The 21326-nt window shown below is 49.4% G+C and overlaps 1 protein-coding gene across 1 annotated transcript in view; it reads left to right on the forward strand.

Annotated features, from left to right (window-relative positions):
* Positions 1-21326, forward strand: part of SHBG (sex hormone binding globulin) — a 161132-nt gene that overhangs the window by 83841 nt on the left and 55965 nt on the right. The window contains exon 6 of the mRNA XM_085638077.1: positions 10205-10347. Within this exon, the coding sequence (XP_085494203.1) occupies positions 10205-10347 (143 nt within the window). The remainder of the gene's footprint in view (positions 1-10204; positions 10348-21326) is intronic.

Raw genomic sequence — 21326 nt, forward strand, 5'->3', positions numbered from 1 at the left:
AACTATCCTGTCCCAGAGAGCCCAGACTTTCAATTGAATTGCGATGCTGCCCAGAGGCATGGAAGCTCTTCAAGCCCCCGGCCCTCTTTGCGTAGGCTTCCTCAAGTTGCTTCATTCTAATCACTTTATTCAGCCATTCTTGATATACTGGGGCCCTGTAGGTTCCCCACAGTTGCAGAACCAAAGAGCCAACTATAGTCAAGACAGTTGACAAGAACCTCTATCCTGATTTTACTATTATTGAGGATTGACCATTCTTGAAAAGTCCAAAAGTACCAAAGCAGGATCCATATCACTGCTTACCCCCATGACCGAGCTTAAAACAGAAGGCAGCTCCTGCCAAAAGGGTATTAACGTGTGGCAAGTGTAAGTCACCCCCTTCGCCCTGGCGGTTGTAACGAAACCAATAATGATCAAGTGATGGAAACATTATATTCAGGGCTTCTGGAGTATAGTAGCCCATACAACGATAGGAACAACATCCTGTTAAAGTATGACTCTCTCAACGACCTATGGCCTGGTAGTGATAGAGTCTGCAATTCCTCCTCAGAAAGATGGCAATGTGTTGTTAACTGGATTTTATCTAGAATATTTTTTTATCACATTCTGTTGCACCCCTCTATTCCATATTATCCTGCACCAATTCCATACGCCAACCACTTTGGACCTAAAAATGCACAAAGTGCAGGATGAATATCGAGACTGCGATCAAAATAATGAGCCCTGATAAAGGATGTGATCTGATGATAGCCCAGAAAAAGCTGCTGCCCGTGATAATAATAATAATCCACATTTGTAAAGCGCGAACAATCACCCGTAAAGGTCTCTAGGCACTGGGGTCCGTCGGGAAGATTAAGCACGCTATTTATTGCCCAGAGTCACATGGTGCTGGGCCAATCTGCCGCCGGGGATCAAACCATGATCCCCAGATTCCAGAGTCAGTCCCTCTGGCCGCGGCGCCACAACTCTTCCACCCCACCACGCAGAAATCTCTTGCCATGTCCTCCATCTGCCCTGAAGGAACAAATGCCCCAGCTGTCTAAATCCAGAATAATCCCAGAGCCTAATTAGGGCAGGAGAAATTGTTAAACCAAGATAACCAAATCCCTGGAGTGTAAGAAGCTTCCAGCCAGAAGAAATGTGATTAGAAGGGTATATATTCAAAAGTCTAACACGTAGATCTAGCAAAGCCTCATGTCTGGTCTTTAGCAGAAATTTTTGAATCTTAATAAAGACTGGTAGATGAGTACCGTCTTCCTGCATCATTTTATCCAGAAAAAAGAGTCCATCGAACCTCTGCCATCCAACGCCCTGGCACACAAATCGAAAAAGAGCCGTCTGGTAGGACATTTAAAAATGGGGAAGCGTCAACCCGCCCTGTAAGGTACCCAATGATAAAGGCAAAAATTGGTTCTGTTGGGAATTGGTAAGCTTAGTTACACATGCAATAAATGCTAAATCTCATTCAGTAAACATTCATTCATGGAGCAAAAAAGGGGGGAGTATACACACATGAACAAAAGAATTCAGAAATTAAATTAATTTTTACTTTATAATCAGTGTCCGGAAATTTTTCAAAAAGCTGTGCATTTACAGGTCTGACCAACCATAATACAAATACAACATAGAACATTCAGTGCTTACATAGACTCATTAACATCAAATCACATTTGCCATATACACAAATCACAACAATAACAAAAATAAAGATACAGATAGAGTCCACAAATCAAGAGCATTGACCACAATTGGACATGATTTCCCAATTCTGATTGTGGAAGTGCGTGGACGATTTGGACAGAGCACGTCGACGTTTCGACCCTATATAATAGTGCTGGGTTGTGTGCATCTAGAACGGGTCTTCCTCAGGACAAAAAGTAGGGCTGGCTGCCTGTAAGTACAAATAATTTTACATAAGGGACATGTGTGTATGAAGAATGAAGGAACAATGAAGGTATCCCTCAGTGTCTCAGACGCTCACCTGGAGTCAGGGTAATATGGGATTTTAATTTCCTTGTCTCTCATTAGAGTTCTCAGCCGTCATCTGAATTAATCAGGGATTCTGTAATCAATAAATAACAGAAATAGGCTCTAGAAATCCCTATTGTACACGACGGCATGTAACGCAGTATAGTTAACAGGTCACGTACCTTCACAGTGAAAGATTCAACTGGAGAATGGTGGTGCCGTCAAAACGATCGCCACTTACTGTAAATAAGAGGGCAGAAATTAGCGCCATAATGGAAAGCCTAGATTGATTTTAACCAGTTACACGGTAGACTAATGTGTTGTACACAGCAAAAGCAGATGCGTATTATGCGCCCATGTGAAAATATTCTTCTACCGTATAGCCAAATGTGTGCAGAATAGAAAGTCATTCCTAACGGGTGGCACTCGTAAAGCCCACTCCGTAATCGACCCGACTTAGAGCTTTAAGGTACCCAGCCGGAGAGCAGAGTATTCAGATGAACTGCCCAAAAGGGCATCCAAATCAGCTACTATTGGCTTTAATGTGAATGTTTGAGAAAAGAAACAAAAGCAATGGGAGAACAGACATGTTGATAAGAGCCAGGGTCGGGGGAAGCTGAGTCCATCTATCGAGTAATCCCTTTATTTTGTAAAACGTTGCAAGCTAGTTTAGTTAAAAAAGCTTCATCAACACCATTTTTCCTTCTCCCACGTACCTCACGCGTCATTGTCATATTTCGCTCTTAGTACTGTCTTTCTCTTCCTCTGCTCTCTTGTATCACCTTTTATGTTTCTTTTCTCCTTTATTAGGTCTCGGCCTGGCGAAAGCAGCGCATGCGCTGCTCTGCCAGCAGAGGCCTTTTGGAATCGATACGATTCCAGCGTGCACGCGGGGAGACAAACGAGACAGAAGGCGTGCACGCGGGGATTGTCCCCTTTACTCGCGGCGTGAGACGGACGCACTATATTTCGCCGCCAGCATGCACATCTTCTGTCCGTCCCATGCAGCTGATATGAAAGTCTTGCTGTTGCCTCCATTAAGGCCTGTGTAGAGATACTTGGTTCACAGCGCCACTACAAATGGCCACACGAGGGCACCACATTCCAATAAATTGCCTATACGACGACCTTGTTGCTTAGGGAAAGGGAGCACTCAAAACAGCAAATTATCATTGGTGACAGCATCATGGCAGCCGCTCAGGGGGAATGCCGCCTCGCCGCAGGAGTCACACCGACGTACCTCACCCGGATCCCATAAAGAACACTAATGATTAAAAACTAGGATTTGTGTTTAAATTCACTTTAACTATTCTTAACTATTTTTGTTGCTCTTGTTCAGAATTCACTTATGTTTCTTTCACTTGCTCCCAAAACACAGTACAATGCTTTATGAAGTCTGGGCTCGTTTACCGCAAAACGTTATTATTTTACATGTTAGGATTTCGCGCCCCCTTGAACGTCTGCTGTTGCACAGAGCATCTGCGGTCAGTGCCCCGCGCAGAGGCAATATAAGGCCTGGACAACGTGAGACCCTCTCTTAGTCCTCCTTTCAATCCTGTTTCTCCCTCTCAACCCCTCTCCCTCTTTCTGCCTCTGACTCTGTCTCTACATGGCGACATCTTAGGGACTTTTGGGGACCCGAGCAAGACCTATTTCAGCTGTTGTTGTGACCCTGTTAAATAAAGTTTAACATGTAATGCAGTATTGATCAGCGTCTTGATGATGAATTATCAGGAAATGGTAATACAACTAAATGTGCTCTATACACTTGCCCCCAAAATATGTTGTGCCCCAGGAGCCCCCAAATCCTTCACATGGCACTGGGCCTGATGAGGATTGGCACACGAGTGCCGCTCTCCCACAGTGGCAAGGACAGTAAACACGGTGCCAGCTCAGACCAAGCAACCAAACACTGCGAGTTGTGATGTCTTTTATTGGACCAACCGCAGATAAGTGCACTCAGTGCCACATTTGTATCACCTTTCAGAGTCCCACAGAGGCCTCCCTCAGGATATAAGGAGGCCTTGAACATATCTTCTTACACAAATGAATGCATGCACAAATGTAGACATTCTGCTCACTGCTTCGAAAGCAAAGTGTCTGGAGAATATACCACAATAAATGACTGTCTGCTGACTTGATAGTTTTATACAGCACTACACAGAGGCGCAACTAGAGCCAAATTTCGGGGGGGGGAGGGGGGGCTAAGAAAACATTTCGTGGGGGGCTGAATCTTTAAGCAATAGGCAGAGTGGAGTTGATTTGGGGGGGGGGGGGGGCGAATCTTATCTTTAAGCCGTAGGCAGAGTGGAGCTGCAGGGGCTCTTAGAAGGGGTGAAACAACAGCGAGGCCTCATTAACATGTACATTGTCTTTTAAAGACCTGTGAAGTGCTCGGGCGCGGCTGTGTGTGTGCCTGGGAAGCTGTCTCATCCCGGGCTGCCACACACGACGGGGGGGGGGGGGGGGGGGGGGCTGAAGCCCTGTGAGTCCAATGGGTGTTGCGCGCCTGGCACTACATATCAAGTAATGAGTTACTACAGGCCGCTGTGGATGCTGACAGTGTGCTTGGCAGGCGGGTTGGGGTAGGTAGCATCCCATCCCTGGGGCACGGCACTGGACAGTCTGCAGCCCTGGACACATTGGGATGTGCCTGGTCTGTCAGCCACTCGCAGGCCCATTGGTGTGTAAAGCAAGGAGCCACTTAGTGCAGATTCCTTGCAGACACGTGGACCACTCTCCATTTCTGTGCTTATTCTGGCCTTCTGGCCCAGCAGGATTTGCAATTTGGCAACTCCGTTATAAAGAACATACATCAACAAGTCGTTTTTGTTTAGGTTTGTGTTTTTACAACATAGCTGTCGAACAGACCTATTCCCTGGGCCACTGGAATTATGTGGCACTGGAGAACCAATTTATGCAACTGGGTTGACAAAATTATGCGGCAAGAAAAGAAAATTTGAGGCATAATGCCGCACAATCTGTAGTAGTATTTTGTAATTTTAGCAACTATTAATAGTTTTTAGGCACAGTTGCACAGGACTAGTACCAGTTTAATGCCTGAACACTGATCAGCAAATGAAAGGGCCCCAATGAACCTTAAGAACAGGTCTGCAAATGCACAGAACCACGTGCCACACTTTTAGTTTAGTGCCTCATGATATGCGTGAGCTAGAAACAATTGTTTTTCTTTAGTCCAGTCTCTGCCCGCACAGAATCAATTAATTCCAGTGACCCTGTCTACTATACATAGAGTGGGCTCTGGACCCACCCCTTCGTCTGTCCTAGATCAGCCTTTTTCATCCATTAGCTGGAGACGCTGTCAATCACATCTTGGCTCAGCCCAGTGGAATATTCATCTCTCATAAAATGCTGTTGGCTGTTGAGTGCTGCTTCTGCATGCATTAGATGCTAAACTAAAACCTATTGGCTTTGTTAATGCTCTTTCCACTTCACCTTTCTTGAGTTAAATACTGCCTTTCTTCTCACCACCAGGAGAAGGACAATGCTATGTTGTTTAAACAATGAAGGCGGAGACAAACTCCAAGGCCAGGTGCCATTCAGTGCTCAGATTTTTAGATTTGCTTTTCTTCGGCCAGACCAAAGTGCATGTGTGTTTTTTATTTGCACAAGAAAATGTCTATGGCTTCGTTGTTATCATTCACCGCTTAATGTTCCACTGCTGGCTGTTCATTCACTGCTCTGGCCTATTTTATGTCTCAGCCTGACGTAGGCAGCGCATGCGCTGCTTCGTCATACGAGGCTTCTTGGAATCGATACGATTCCAGAAGCCTCGTCCCAGCTCCGCCTTAACTTTTGATTCGTGCGCGTTGTTTTGCATTACAAATTATGCCAAAGGCAGTGCAATGATTGCACTGAAGGCATGTCACTCCCTTATTGTTAAAGAACCACAGTTACACCCAGGGTCTGGCCCGGGGAGGGAACTAGAGGCGTTAGGGCACTAGAGAACGGTCAGCCTCCAACCAAAGCTATGAACCACAGAAAGGACCGTCCCTAGTTGTGTCTAAGAGATGCCCAATTTAGTGGGGGCAAATCACAAAAATTTACGGACTGGCATCACACACCACCAGGTGTCATGCTTCATCATCTGCCAGTCCTCGCCCTCTAATCAGTGATTGTTAATAGGGGGTCAACATGTTTCTGCCTGTATTGTCCACTTGGGTACGTGGCATTCCCCGGGGAGGAGGCTGGACGCATGCAGCACTAGGTTTTCTAGCGGGGAGTACGCCTTGAACTAATGTGGCCACAAGAATTTCCCCCCAACCCCTCCCATGGGGCAAATAGGTTTTTCCAATAGGGTTTCTCTAAACAGGTGGCAGCTGGCTATAGGCCTACGCCCCCAGTGGTGAGATTGGAGCCCAATATTTAAGGTCCTGACGAATGCCACGTACCCAAGTGGACAATACAGGCAGAAACATGTTGACCCCCTATTAACAATCACTGATTCACAGCGGCGACGGGATGATCAGGTCCCCACTCACCGCACTTATATATTTTAATCCTACATAGTAAACCCATAGAATAAAAATTGTTCAGGTATACTATGATGGTTTTTAAATTCACTCACTCCTTTTTTTGTTTGGGCCCCCACTTAATTTAGAAGTGCATCCCTGTCTTCAGGTGTATGCCCGCCCTCTATCAAACGCGGTTTTTAGAGGGCGAGGACTGGCAGATGATGAAGCATGACACCTGGTGGTGTGTGATGCCAGTCCGTCAATTTTTGTGATTTGCCCCCACTAAATTGGGCATCTCTTAGACACAACTAGGGACGGTCCTTTCTGTGGTTCATCACTCCCTTATTGTTGCCACCATGTCTCCTTTTATCTACGCCCTATGGGATTGGATCTTTTACCCGCGGTGTTACACTAGTGGCTTTATTTATTGGGGAAGCAGTATTTGTTTCTCCTTCCGTCTGTCTCTCTGAGACACAGCTGCTTACCACTGTTGTTCTGTACCATAGCCTGGACGCTTATCTCTATTATGTTGATTCAAAAAGTGTTGATGTGGGTTTGTACTTCGAACTACAGCCGAATGCTGAATGGACCCTCTGTTCTGTTTTTTGGGAGTGGGTGCTGAATCGACGTTGCATTTTGTTCCTTAAGACAGCACAGAACGTAAACTGCACTATGTTCTGCCACACCAGCGATGTGACGTCACACTATGTGTAAGCAGTAGCAGTGAAGCGACACCGCGTTCTCTCGGTGTGAGATAACTGTGACCTCACACTGCGTGTTGTTAAGTAGCAGTGAAGCGACGCTGCGTCCTCTCCGTGTGACACAGCGATGACGTCACACTGCCTGTTGTTAACTAGCAGTGAAGCGCGTGTTGTTAATGGTCAAGTGACAGTGCATCTTGTTCTATGGCTCAACAATGAAATGAAAGTGTAGTTTATTTAAAGAACGTTGAGGTCACCTGTGTTTTTTGCATGTTAGTGGCTGAAGGAAAGCCTTATTTTTATTTTGTATCGTACAAAGTCGAAATTACAACGTGTACCTTATTAGTTAAAGTAAGTGCGCCCTACAAATGCACGCAAGAGAACATAAAAATAAATAAATAACGCAACATACTTCTGAAGATACAATGTATTTTGCTCGATTAAGAGACCGGCATTAGAATGCATTCTGCTATATTTCAGATAATGTTATAATCTATTTTACTCGATAGCCGAGGATGTCGAAGTGGCCCTGTATATCTATTTGGTATCAGAAACTGTTGACATTGCATTATATTTTGATCCATAGCAGAGAGTGTTGTGTATATATATATATATATATATATATATATTAATTCAGAAGATTTACATCGTATTTTCTGGTAGCAGAAAGCGTCGAGTCGACGCTGTACATTTATGTTAGATCAGACAATGTTGAAGTCACAGTGCTGTTTGCTCGGGAGCACAGAGTGCTGAGGTGACCCCGTATATATTTGGGTCATACAAGGTCATTTGTTCGACAGCAGAGAGCGCTGAGGTGACCCTGTAAATTTATTTTGAATCAGATAATGCTAAATTAACAATGCTGGTGCTGAGGCGTCCCTATATATTAGCCTCATACAAGACCTTGTGCCCGGTACCAGCTCTCTACTACTCTCTACTGCTCTCTACTCACTACTCACTCTCTACTCTCAACTACTCACTCTCTACTACTCACTCTCTACTACTCTCTACTACTCACTCTGCTACTCACTCTCTGCTACTCTCTACTCACTCTCTACTACTCCGTACTACTCACTTTCTACTACTCACTCTCTACTACTCTCTATTACTCACTCTCTACTACTCACTCTCTACTACTCTCTACTACACTCTCTACTACTCACTCTCTACTCACTCTCTACTACTCACTCTACTACTCACTCTCTATTACTCTATACTACTCACTCTCCACTACTCACTCTCTACTACTCACTCTGTTACTCACTCTCTGCTACTCACTCTCTACTCACTCTCTACTACTCTCTACTACTCACTTTCTACTACTCACTCTCTACTACTCTCTACTACTCACTCTACTACAATCTACTACTCGCTCTCTACTACTCTCTCTCTGCTACTCACTCTCTGCTACTCTCTACTCACTCTACTACTCTCTACTACTCACTCTCTTACTCTCTACTACTCACTCTCTACTACTCACTCTACTACTCACTCTCTGCTACTCACTCTACTACAATCTACTACTCACCCTCTACTACTCTCTACTACTCACTCTACTACAATCTACTCACTCTCTACTACTCACTGCCTACTACTCTCTACTACTCACTCTCTACTACTCACTCTCTGCTACTCACTCTCTATTACTCTATACTGCTCACTCTCTACTACTCACTCTCTGCTTCTCACTCTCTACTACTCACTCTACTACTCACTCTCTATTACTCTCTACTACTCACTCTACTACAATCTACTCACTCTCTACTACTCACTGCCTACTACTCTCTACTACTCACTCTCTACTACTCACTCTCTACTACTCACTCTCTACTACTCTCTACTACACTCTCTACTACTCACTCTCTACTCACTCTCTACTACTCACTCTACTACTCACTCTCTATTACTCTATACTACTCACTCTCCACTACTCACTCTCTACTACTCACTCTGTTACTCACTCTCTGCTACTCACTCTCTACTCACTCTCTACTACTCTCTACTACTCACTTTCTACTACTCACTCTCTACTACTCTCTACTACTCACTCTACTACAATCTTCTACTCGCTCTCTACTACTCTCTCTCTGCTACTCACTCTCTGCTACTCTCTACTCACTCTACTACTCTCTACTACTCACTCTCTTACTCTCTACTACTCACTCTCTACTACTCACTCTACTACTCACTCTCTGCTACTCACTCTACTACAATCTACTACTCACCCTCTACTACTCTCTACTACTCACTCTACTACAATCTACTCACTCTCTACTACTCACTGCCTACTACTCTCTACTACTCACTCTCTACTACTCACTCTCTGCTACTCACTCTCTATTACTCTATACTGCTCACTCTCTACTACTCACTCTCTGCTTCTCACTCTCTACTACTCACTCTACTACTCACTCTTTACTACTCACTCTCTACTACTCACTCTCTGCTACTCACTCTCTACTACTCTCTACTACTCACTCTCTACTAACCACTCTACTACTCTCTACTACGCACACTCTACTACTCGCTACTACTCACTCTCTACTACTCACTCTCTACTGCTCACTCTCTACTACTCACTCTCTACTACTCTCTACTCTCTACTACTCTCTACTACTCACTCTCTACCTCTCTCTACTACTCTCTACTCTCTACCTTTCTACCTCTACCTCTGATAAATACAAATATATGCATGCATACATATACATATACATATACATATATGCATACATATGCATGTTATGTACATGAAAGTTTGAAAACCACTAATAAAAGTGAAGTTAAAAAGCCGCCTAATTACAAACAGAACTGCTTTAATTTAAACGAGGGCGAGACCTATTGCATTTTCAATGCTTGTTTCATCTGCAAAAGTATTGCCTTCTTCCTTTGCCAGCATGTTCCCCTTCTCCTTATCCCATCCTTTGGTCTCCTCTATCACATCTATCTCTGCTCTTTGTCTCCTCCTGGACCTCTTTCCTGGTTCATGCTTTCTACTTTCTTTTTCTCTCTTCCTCCTTCCTGTTCCTGTCTGCTCTCACCGCCCCCTTCTTCCTCTTCCAGATCTGGGGCATGGAGTGCTCAAGGACTGGTCCCTGACCCTGGAGATGCACATCCGACCCTTGAAGGACGCAGGCGTCATCTTTGCCGTGGCCGATGTGTCTTCACAAGACCGGCCTATTCTGAGCCTGAGACTGAAGGGACAGGTGAGTCAGCTGTGCAAACCCTTTCACGGACAGCTGTGAATCTGTGCACTACTGCAGAATGGGGGTTGGAGAGGAACCAAGAGTGAGTGTACGACAGCAGTGTGAATGAGCATTGTGCACAAGCTATAGTAACCAGTGTGTCTGAGCACCAACGAGCAGTGTGAGAGAGCCACAATAATCAGTGTGCATGGGATATAGGGACCAGTATGCAAGGAAACCAGTGACAAGTGACCAAGAACTTCAAGGGTGCTGACATACACATCCATGAAAAGTTTATGAGAGCACCGGGGACCAGTGTACTAGAACACCAACGAGCAGTGTGAGAGAGCCGCAAGAATCTGTGTGCAAGGACACCAGTGACCAGTGTACACGAACTTCAGGGGCCATAACATACAGCATCCAAGAAGAGTGTATGAGAGCACCAGGAACCAGTGTGTAAGAGCATCAGAGACCAGTGTACAAGAGCACCATGGACCAGTGTGTGAGAGCACCTGAGACCAGTGTACAAGAGCACCAGGGACCAGTGTGTGAGAGCACCAGGGACCAGTGTACAAGAGCACCAGGGACCAGTGTGTGAGAGCACCAGAGGCCAGTGTACAAGGGCACCAGGGACCAGTGTGAGAGAGCCACAAGAATCTGTGTGCTAGGACACCAGTGACCAGTGTACACGAACTTCAGGGGTCATAAAATACAGCATCCAAGAAGAGTGTATGAGAGCACCAGGGACCAGTGTGTAAGATCAACAGAGACCAGTGTACAAGAGCACCAGGGACCAGTGTACAAGAGCAGCAGAGACCAGTGTACAAGAGCAGCAGAGACCAGTGTACAAGAGCACCAGGGACCAGTGTACTAGAGCACCAGAGACCAGTGTACAAGAGCACCAGAGACCAGTGTACAAGAGCACCAGAGACCAGTATACAAAAGCACCAGAGACCAGTGTGCAAAAGCACAAGAGACCAGTGTACTAGAGCACCAACGAGCAGTGTGAGAGAGCCACAAGAATCTGTGTGCAAGGACACCAGTGACCAGTGTACACGAGCTTCAGGGGTCATAACATACAGCATCCAAGAAGAGTGTATGAGAGCACCAGGGACCAGTGTGTAAGAGCACCAGAGAACAGTGTACAAGAGCACCAGGGACCAGTGTACAAGAGCACCAGGGACCAGTGTACAAGAGCACCAGGGACCAGTGTACAAATGCACCAGAGACCAGTGTACAAGAGCACCAGGGACCAGTGTACAAGAGCACCAGAGACCAGTGTAGAAGAGCACCAGAGACCAGTGTACAAAAGCACCAGAGACCAGTGTACAAGAGCACCAGGGACCAGTGTACAAGAGCACCAGAGACCAGTGTACAAGAGCACCAGAGACCGGTGTTCTAGAGCACCAGGGACCGGTGTACAAGAGCACCAGGGACCAGTGTACAAGAGCACTAGGGACCAGTGTGTGAGAGCACCAGAGGCCAGTGTAGAAGAGCACCAGGGACCAGTGTGTGAGAGCACCAGGGACCAGTGTACTAGAGCACCAGGGACCTGTGTACAAGAGCACCAGAGGCCAGTGTACAAGAGCACCAGGGACCAGTGTGTGAGAGTACCAGAGGCCAGTGTACAAGAACACCAGGGACCAGTGTACTAGAGCACCAGAGACCAGTGTACAAGAGCACCAGAGACCAGTGTACTAGAGCAAGAGAGACCAGTGTACAAGAGCACAAGGGACTAGTGTACTAGAGCACAAGGGACCAGTGTACAAGAGCACTAGGGGCCAGTGTATGAGAGCACCAGAGGCCAGTGTAGAAGAGCACCAGGGACCAGTGTGTGTGAGCACCAGGGACCAGTGTCTGAGAGCACCAGGGACCAGTGTAATAGAGCACCAGGAACCTGTGTACAAGAGCACCAGAGGCCAGTGTACAAGAGCACCGGGGACCAGTGTGTGAGAGCACCAGAGACCAGTGTACAAGAGCACCAGGGACCAGTGTACAAGAGCAGCAGAGACCAGTGTACAAGAGCACCAGAGACCAGTGTACAAGAGCACCAGGGACCAGTGTACTAGAGCACCAGAGACCAGTGTACAAGAGCACCAGAGACCAGTGTACAAGAGCACCAGAGACCAGTATACAAAAGCACCAGAGACCAGTGTGCAAAAGCACCAGAGACCAGTGTACTAGAGCACCAACGAGCAGTGTGAGAGAGCCACAAGGATCTGTGTGCAAGGACACCAGTGACCAGTGTAAACAAACTTCAGGGGTCATAACATACAGCATCCAAGAAGAGTGTATGAGAGCACCAGGGACCAGTGATGTAAGAGCACCAGAGAACAGTGTACAAGAGCACCAGGGACCAGTGTACAAGAGCACCCGAGACCAGTGTACAAGAGCACCAGGGACCAGTGTACAAAAACACCAGAGACCAGTGTACAAGAACACCAGGGACCAGTGTACAAGAGCACCAGAGACCAGTGTAGAAGAGCACCAGAGACCAGTGTACAAAAGCACCAGAGACCAGTGTACAAGAGCACCAGGGACCAGTGTACAAGAGCACCAGAGACCAGTGTACAAGAGCACCTCAGACCGGTGTACTAGAGCACCAGGGACCGGTGTACAAGAGCACCAGGGACCAGTGTACTAGAGCAAGGGAGACCAGTGTACTAGAGCACCAGAGACCAGTGTACAAGAGCACTAGGGACCAGTGTGTGAGAGCACCAGAGGCCAGTGTAGAAGAGCACCAGGGACCAGTGTGTGAGAGCACCAGGGACCAGTGTACTAGAGCACCAGGGACCAGTGTACAAGAGCACCAGAGGCCAGTGTACAAGAGCACTAGGGACCAGTGTGTGAGAGCACCAGAGGCCAGTGTACAAGAACACCAGGGACCAGTGTACAAGAGCACCAGAGGCCAGTGTACAAGAGCACCAGAGGCCTGTGTGTGAGAGCACCAGAGACCAGTGTACTAGAGCAAGAGAGACCAGTGTACTAGAGCACAAGGGACTAGTTTAATAGAGCACAAGGGACCAGTGTACAAGAGCACTAGGGACCAGTGTATGAGAGCACCAGAGGCCAGTGTAGAAGAGCACCAGGGAGCAGTGTGTGTGAGCACCAGGGACCAGTGTCTGAGAGCACCAGGGACCAGTGTAATAGAGCACCAGGAACCTGTGTACAAGAGCACCAGAGGCCAGTGTACAAGAGCACCGGGGACCAGTGTGTGAGAGCACCAGAGACCAGTGTACTAGAGCACCAGGGACCAGTGTACAAGGGCACTAGGGACCAGTGTGTGAAAACACCAGAGACCAGTGTATTAGAGCACTAGGGACCAGAGAGACAGAACACTGGAGCCCAGTGTACTAGAGCACCAGGGACCAATGTACAAGAGCACTTGGGGCCAGTGTGTGAGAGCACCAGAGACCAGTGTACTGGAGCACTAGGGGACCAGTGTACTAGAGCACCAGGAACCAGTGTACAAGAGCACTTGGGGCCAGTGTGTGAGAGCACCAGAGACCAGTGTACTAGAGCACTAGGGGACCAGTGTACTAGAGCACCAGGGACCAGTGTGCAAGAGCACTAGGGACCAGTGTGTGAGAACACCAGAGGCAAGTGCATGAGAGCACTAGGGACCAGAGTGACAGAACACTGGAGACCAGTGTACTAAAGCACCAGGGACCAGTGTCCAAGAGCACTAGGGACCAGTGTGTGAGAGCACCAGAGGCCAGTGTACTAGATCACCAGGGACTAGTGTACTAGAGCACCAGGGACTAGTGTGTGAGAGCACCGGGGGCCAGTGTACAAGAGCACTAGGGACCAGTGTGCGAGAGCACCAGAGATTTGTGTACTAGAGCACCAGGGACCAGTGTACAAGAGCACCAGAGACCAGTGTACAAGAGCATCAGAGACCAGTGTACAAGAGCACCAGGGACCAGTGTACAAGAGCACCAGAGACCAGTGTACAAGAGCACCAGGGACCAGTGTACAAGAGCACCAGAGACCAGTAGAGAAGAGCACCAGAGACCAGTATACATAAGCACCAGAGACCAGTGTACAAGAGCACCTGGGACCAGTGTACAAGAGCACCAGAGACCAGTGCACAAGAGCACCAGAGACCGGTGTACTAGAGCACCAGGGACCGGTGTACAAGAGCACCAGGGACCAGTGTACTAGAGAAAGAGAGACCAGTGTACTAGAGCACCAGAGACCAGTGTACAAGAGCACTAGGGACCAGTGTGTGAGAGCACCAGAGGCCAGTGTAGAAGAGCACCAGGGACCAGTGTGTGAGAGCACCAGGGACCAGTGTACTAGAGCACCAGGGACCAGTGTACAAGAGCACCAGAGGCCAGTGTAGAAGAGCACCAGGGACCAGTGTGTGAGAGCACCAGAGACCAGTGTACTAGAGCACCAGGGACCAGTGTACAAGAACACCAGGGACCAGTGTACAAGAGCACCAGAGGCCAGTGTACAAGAGCACCAGAGGCCTGTGTGTGAGAGCACCAGAGACCAGTGTACTAGAGCAGGAGAGACCAGTGTACTAGAGCACAAGGGACTAGTGTACTAGAGCACAAGGGACCAGTGTACAAGAGCACTAGGGACCCGTGTATGAGAGCACCAGAGGCCAGTGTAGAAGAGCACCAGGGACCTGTGTGTGTGAGCACCAGGGACCAGTGTCTGAGAGCACCAGGGACCAGTGTAATAGAGCACCAGGAACCAGTATACAAGAGCACCAGAGGCCAGTGTACAAGAGCACTGGGGACCAGTGTGTGAGAGCACCAGAGACCAGTGTACAAGAGCACCATGGACCAGTGTGTGAGAGCACCTGAGACCAGTGTACAAGAGCACCAGGGACCAGTGTGTGAGAGCACCAGAGACCAGTGTACATGAGCACCAGGGACCAGTGTACAATAGCACCAGGGACCAGTGTGTGAGAGCACCAGAGGCCAGTGTACAAGGGCACCAGGGACCAGTGTGAGAGAGCCACAAGAATCTGTGTGCTAGGACACCAGTGACCAGTGTACACGAACTTCAGGGGTCATAAAATACAGCATCCAAGAAGAGTGTATGAGAGCACCAGGGACCAGTGTGTAAGATCAACAGAGACCAGTGTACAAGAGCACCAGGGACCAGTGTACAAGAGCAGCAGAGACCAGTGTACAAGAGCAGCAGAGACCAGTGTACAAGAGCACCAGGGACCAGTGTACTAGAGCACCAGAGACCAGTGTACAAGAGCACCAGAGACCAGTGTACAAGAGCACCAGAGACCAGTATACAAAAGCACCAGAGACCAGTGTGCAAAAGCACAAGAGACCAGTGTACTAGAGCACCAACGAGCAGTGTGAGAGAGCCACAAGAATCTGTGTGCAAGGACACCAGTGACCAGTGTACACGAGCTTCAGGGGTCATAACATACAGCATCCAAGAAGAGTGTATGAGAGCACCAGGGACCAGTGTGTAAGAGCACCAGAGAACAGTGTACAAGAGCACCAGGGACCAGTGTACAAGAGCACCAGGGACCAGTGTACAAGAGCACCAGGGACCAGTGTACAAAAGCACCAGAGACCAGTGTACAAGAGCACCAGGGACCAGTGTACAAGAGCACCAGAGACCAGTGTACAAGAGCACCAGAGACCAGTGTACAAAAGCACCAGAGACCAGTGTACAAGAGCACCAGGGACCAGTGTACAAGAGCACCAGAGACCAGTGTACAAGAGCACCAGAGACCGGTGTTCTAGAGCACCAGGGACCGGTGTACAAGAGCACCAGGGACCAGTGTACAAGAGCACTAGGGACCAGTGTGTGAGAGCACCAGAGGCCAGTGTAGAAGAGCACCAGGGACCAGTGTGTGAGAGCACCAGGGACCAGTGTACTAGAGCACCAGGGACCAGTGTACAAGAGCACCAGAGGCCAGTGTACAAGAGCACCAGGGACCAGTGTGTGAGAGTACCAGAAGCCAGTGTACAAGAACACCAGGGACCAGTGTACAAGAGCACCAGAGGCCAGTGTACAAGAGCACCAGAGGCCTGTGTGTGAGAGCACCAGAGACCAGTGTACTAGAGCAAGAGAGACCAGTGTACAAGAGCACAAGGGACTAGTGTACTAGAGCACAAGGGACCAGTGTACAAGAGCACTAGGGACCAGTGTATGAGAGCACCAGAGGCCAGTGTAGAAGAGCACCCGGGACCAGTGTCTGAGAGCACCAGGGACCAGTGTAATAGAGCACCAGGAACCTGTGTACAAGAGCACCAGAGGCCAGTGTACAAGAGCACCGGGGACCAGTGTGTGAGAGCACCAGAGACCAGTGTACAAGAGCACCAGGGACCAGTGTACAAGAGCAGCAGAGACCAGTGTACAAGAGCACCAGAGACCAGTGTACAAGAGCACCAGGGACCAGTGTACTAGAGCACCAGAGACCAGTGTACAAGAGCACCAGAGACCAGTGTACAAGAGCACCAGAGACCAGTATACAAAAGCACCAGAGACCAGTGTGCAAAAGCACCAGAGACCAGTGTACTAGAGCACCAACGAGCAGTGTGAGAGAGCCACAAGAATCTGTGTGCAAGGACACCAGTGACCAGTGTAAACAAACTTCAGGGGTCATAACATACAGCATCCAAGAAGAGTGTATGAGAGCACCAGGGACCAGTGATGTAAGAGCACCAGAGAACAGTGTACAAGAGCACCAGGGACCAGTGTACAAGAGCACCAGAGACCAGTGTACAAGAGCACCAGGGACCAGTGTACAAAAACACCAGAGACCAGTGTACAAGAACACCAGGGACCAGTGTACAAGAGCACCAGAGACCAGTGTAGAAGAGCACCAGAGACCAGTGTACAAAAGCACCAGAGACCAGTGTACAAGAGCACCAGGGACCAGTGTACAAGAGCACCAGAGACCAGTGTACAAGAGCACCTCAGACCGGTGTACTAGAGCACCAGGGACCGGTGTACAAGAGCACCAGGGACCAGTGTACTAGAGCAAGGGAGACCAGTGTACTAGAGCACCAGAGACCAGTGTACAAGAGCACTAGGGACCAGTGTGTGAGAGCACCAGAGGCCAGTGTAGAAGAGCACCAGGGACCAGTGTGTGAGAGCACCAGGGACCAGTGTACTAGAGCACCAGGGACCAGTGTACAAGAGCACCAGAGGCCAGTGTACAAGAGCACTAGGGACCAGTGTGTGAGAGCACCAGAGGCCAGTGTACAAGAACACCAGGGACCAGTGTACAAGAGCACCAGAGGCCAGTGTACAAGAGCACCAGAGGCCTGTGTGTGAGAGCACCAGAGACCAGTGTACTAGAGCAAGAGAGACCAGTGTACTAGAGCACAAGGGACTAGTTTAATAGAGCACAAGGGACCAGTGTACAAGAGCACTAGGGACCAGTGTATGAGAGCACCAGAGGCCAGTGTAGAAGAGCACCAGGGACCAGTGTGTGTGAGCACCAGGGACCAGTGTCTGAGAGCACCAGGGACCAGTGTAATAGAGCACCAGGAACCTGTGTACAAGAGCACCAGAGGCCAGTGTACAAGAGCACCGGGGACCAGTGTGTGAGAGCACCAGAGACCAGTGTACTAGAGCACCAGGGACCAGTGTACAAGGGCACTAGGGACCAGTGTGTGAAAACACCAGAGACCAGTGTATTAGAGCACTAGGGACCAGAGAGACAGAACACTGGAGCCCAGTGTACTAGAGCGCCAGGGACCAGTGTACAAGAGCACTTGGGGCCAGTGTGTGAGAGCACCAGAGACCAGTGTACTGGAGCACTAGGGGACCAGTGTACTAGAGCACCAGGTACCAGTGTACAAGAGCACTTGGGGCCAGTGTGTGAGAGGACCAGAGACCAGTGTACTAGAGCACTAGGGGACCAGTGTACTAGAGCACCAGGGACCAGTGTGCAAGAGCACTAGGGACCAGTGTGTGAGAACACCAGAGGCAAGTGCATGAGAGCACTAGGGACCAGAGTGACAGAACACTGGAGACCAGTGTACTAGAGCACCAGGGACCAGTGTCCAAGAGCACTAGGGACCAGTAAGTGAGAGCACCAGAGGTCAGTGTACTAGAGCACCAGGGACTAGTGTACTAGAGCACCAGGGACCAGTGTGTGAGAGCACCGGGGGCCAGTGTACAAGAGCACTAGGGACCAGTGTGCGAGAGCACCAGAGATTTGTGTACTAGAGCACGAGAGATTTGTGTACTAGAGCACCAGGGACCAGTGTACAAGAGCACCAGAGACCAGTGTACAAGAGCACCAGAGACCAGTGTACAAGAGCACCAGGGACCAGTGTACAAGAGCACCAGGGACCAGTGTACAAGAGCACCAGGGACCAGTGTACAAGAGCACCAGAGACCAGTAGAGAAGAGCACCAGAGACCAGTATACATAAGCACCAGAGACCAGTGTACAAGAGCACCATTGACCAGTGTACAAGAGCACCAGAGACCAGTGTACAAGAGCACCAGAGACCGGTGTACTAGAGCACCAGGGACCGGTGTACAAGAGCACCAGGGACCAGTGTACTAGAGAAAGAGAGACCAGTGTACTAGAGCACCAGAGACCAGTGTACAAGAGCACTAGGGACCAGTGTGTGAGAGCACCAGAGGCCAGTGTAGAAGAGCACCAGGGACCAGTGTGTGAGAGCACCAGGGACCAGTGTACTAGAGCACCAGGGACCAGTGTACAAGAGCACCAGAGGCCAGTGTAGAAGAGCACCAGGGAGCAGTGTGTGAGAGTACCAGAGACCAGTGTACTAGAGCACCAGGGACCAGTGTACAAGAACACCAGGGACCAGTGTACAAGAGCACCAGAGGCCAGTGTACAAGAGCACCAGAGGCCTGTGTGTGAGAGCACCAGAAACCAGTGTAGTAGAGCAAGAGAGACCAGTGTACTAGAGCACAAGGGACTAGTGTACTAGAGCACAAGGGACCAGTGTACAAGAGCACTAGGGACCAGTGTATGAGAGCACCAGAGGCCAGTGTAGAAGAGCACCAGGGACCTGTGTGTGTGAGCACCAGGGACCAGTGTCTGAGAGCACCAGGGACCAGTGTAATAGAGCACCAGGAACCAGTGTACAAGAGCACCAGAGGCCAGTGTACAAGAGCACTGGGGACCAGTGTGTGAGAGCACCAGAGACCAGTGTACTAGAGCACCTGGGACCAGTGTACAAGGGCACTAGGGACCAGTGTGTGAAAACACCAGAGACCAGTTTATTAGAGCACTAGGGACCAGAGAGACAGAACACTGGAGCCCAGTGTACTAGAGCACCAGGGACCAGTGTACAAGAGCACTTGGGGCCAGTGTGTGAGAGCACCAGAGACCAGTGTACTAGAACACTAGGGGACCAGTGTACTAGAGCACCAGGGACCAGTGTACAAGAGCACTTGGAGCCAGTGTGTGAGAGCACCAGAGACCGGTGTACAAAAGCACCAGAGACCAGTGTGCAAAAGCACCAGAGACCAGTGTACTAGAGCACCAACGAGCAGTGTGAGAGAGCCACAAGAATCTGTGTGCAAGGACACCAGTGACCAGTGTAAACAAACTTCAGGGGTCATAACATACAGCATCCAAGAAGAGTGTATGAGAGCACCAGGGACCAGTGATGTAAGAGCACCAGAGAACAGTGTACAAGAGCACCAGGGACCAGTGTACAAGAGCACCAGAGACCAGTGTACAAGAGCACCAGGGACCAGTGTACAAAAACACCAGAGACCAGTGTACAAGAACACCAGGGACCAGTGTACAAGAGCACCAGAGACCAGTGTAGAAGAGCACCAGAGACCAGTGTACAAAAGCACCAGAGACCAGTGTACAAGAGCACCAGGGACCAGTGTACAAGAGCACCAGAGACCAGTGTACAAGAGCACCTCAGACCGGTGTACTAGAGCACCAGGGACCGGTGTACAAGAGCACCAGGGACCAGTGTACTAGAGCAAGGGAGACCAGTGTACTAGAGCACCAGAGACCAGTGTACAAGAGCACTAGGGACCAGTGTGTGAGAGCACCAGAGGCCAGTGTAGAAGAGCACCAGGGACCAGTGTGTGAGAGCACCAGGGACCAGTGTACTAGAGCACCAGGGACCAGTGTACAAGAGCACCAGAGGCCAGTGTACAAGAGCACTAGGGACCAGTGTGTGAGAGCACCAGAGGCCAGTGTACAAGAACACCAGGGACCAGTGTACAAGAGCACCAGAGGCCAGTGTACAAGAGCACCAGAGGCCTGTGTGTGAGAGCACCAGAGACCAGTGTACTAGAGCAAGAGAGACCAGTGTACTAGAGCACAAGGGACTAGTTTAATAGAGCACAAGGGACCAGTGTACAAGAGCACTAGGGACCAGTGTATGAGAGCACCAGAGGCCAGTGTAGAAGAGCACCAGGGACCAGTGTGTGTGAGCACCAGGGACCAGTGTCTGAGAGCACCAGGGACCAGTGTAATAGAGCACCAGGAACCTGTGTACAAGAGCACCAGAGGCCAGTGTACAAGAGCACCGGGGACCAGTGTGTGAGAGCACCAGAGACCAGTGTACTAGAGCACCAGGGACCAGTGTACAAGGGCACTAGGGACCAGTGTGTGAAAACACCAGAGACCAGTGTATTAGAGCACTAGGGACCAGAGAGACAGAACACTGGAGCCCAGTGTACTAGAGCGCCAGGGACCAGTGTACAAGAGCACTTGGGGCCAGTGTGTGAGAGCACCAGAGACCAGTGTACTGGAGCACTAGGGGACCAGTGTACTAGAGCACCAGGTACCAGTGTACAAGAGCACTTGGGGCCAGTGTGTGAGAGGACCAGAGACCAGTGTACTAGAGCACTAGGGGACCAGTGTACTAGAGCACCAGGGACCAGTGTGCAAGAGCACTAGGGACCAGTGTGTGAGAACACCAGAGGCAAGTGCATGAGAGCACTAGGGACCAGAGTGACAGAACACTGGAGACCAGTGTACTAGAGCACCAGGGACCAGTGTCCAAGAGCACTAGGGACCAGTAAGTGAGAGCACCAGAGGCCAGTGTACTAGAG

Source organism: Triturus cristatus, chromosome 12, assembly GCF_964204655.1.
Source record: "Triturus cristatus chromosome 12, aTriCri1.1, whole genome shotgun sequence".
In the NCBI taxonomy this organism is placed as follows: Eukaryota; Metazoa; Chordata; class Amphibia; order Caudata; family Salamandridae; genus Triturus; species Triturus cristatus.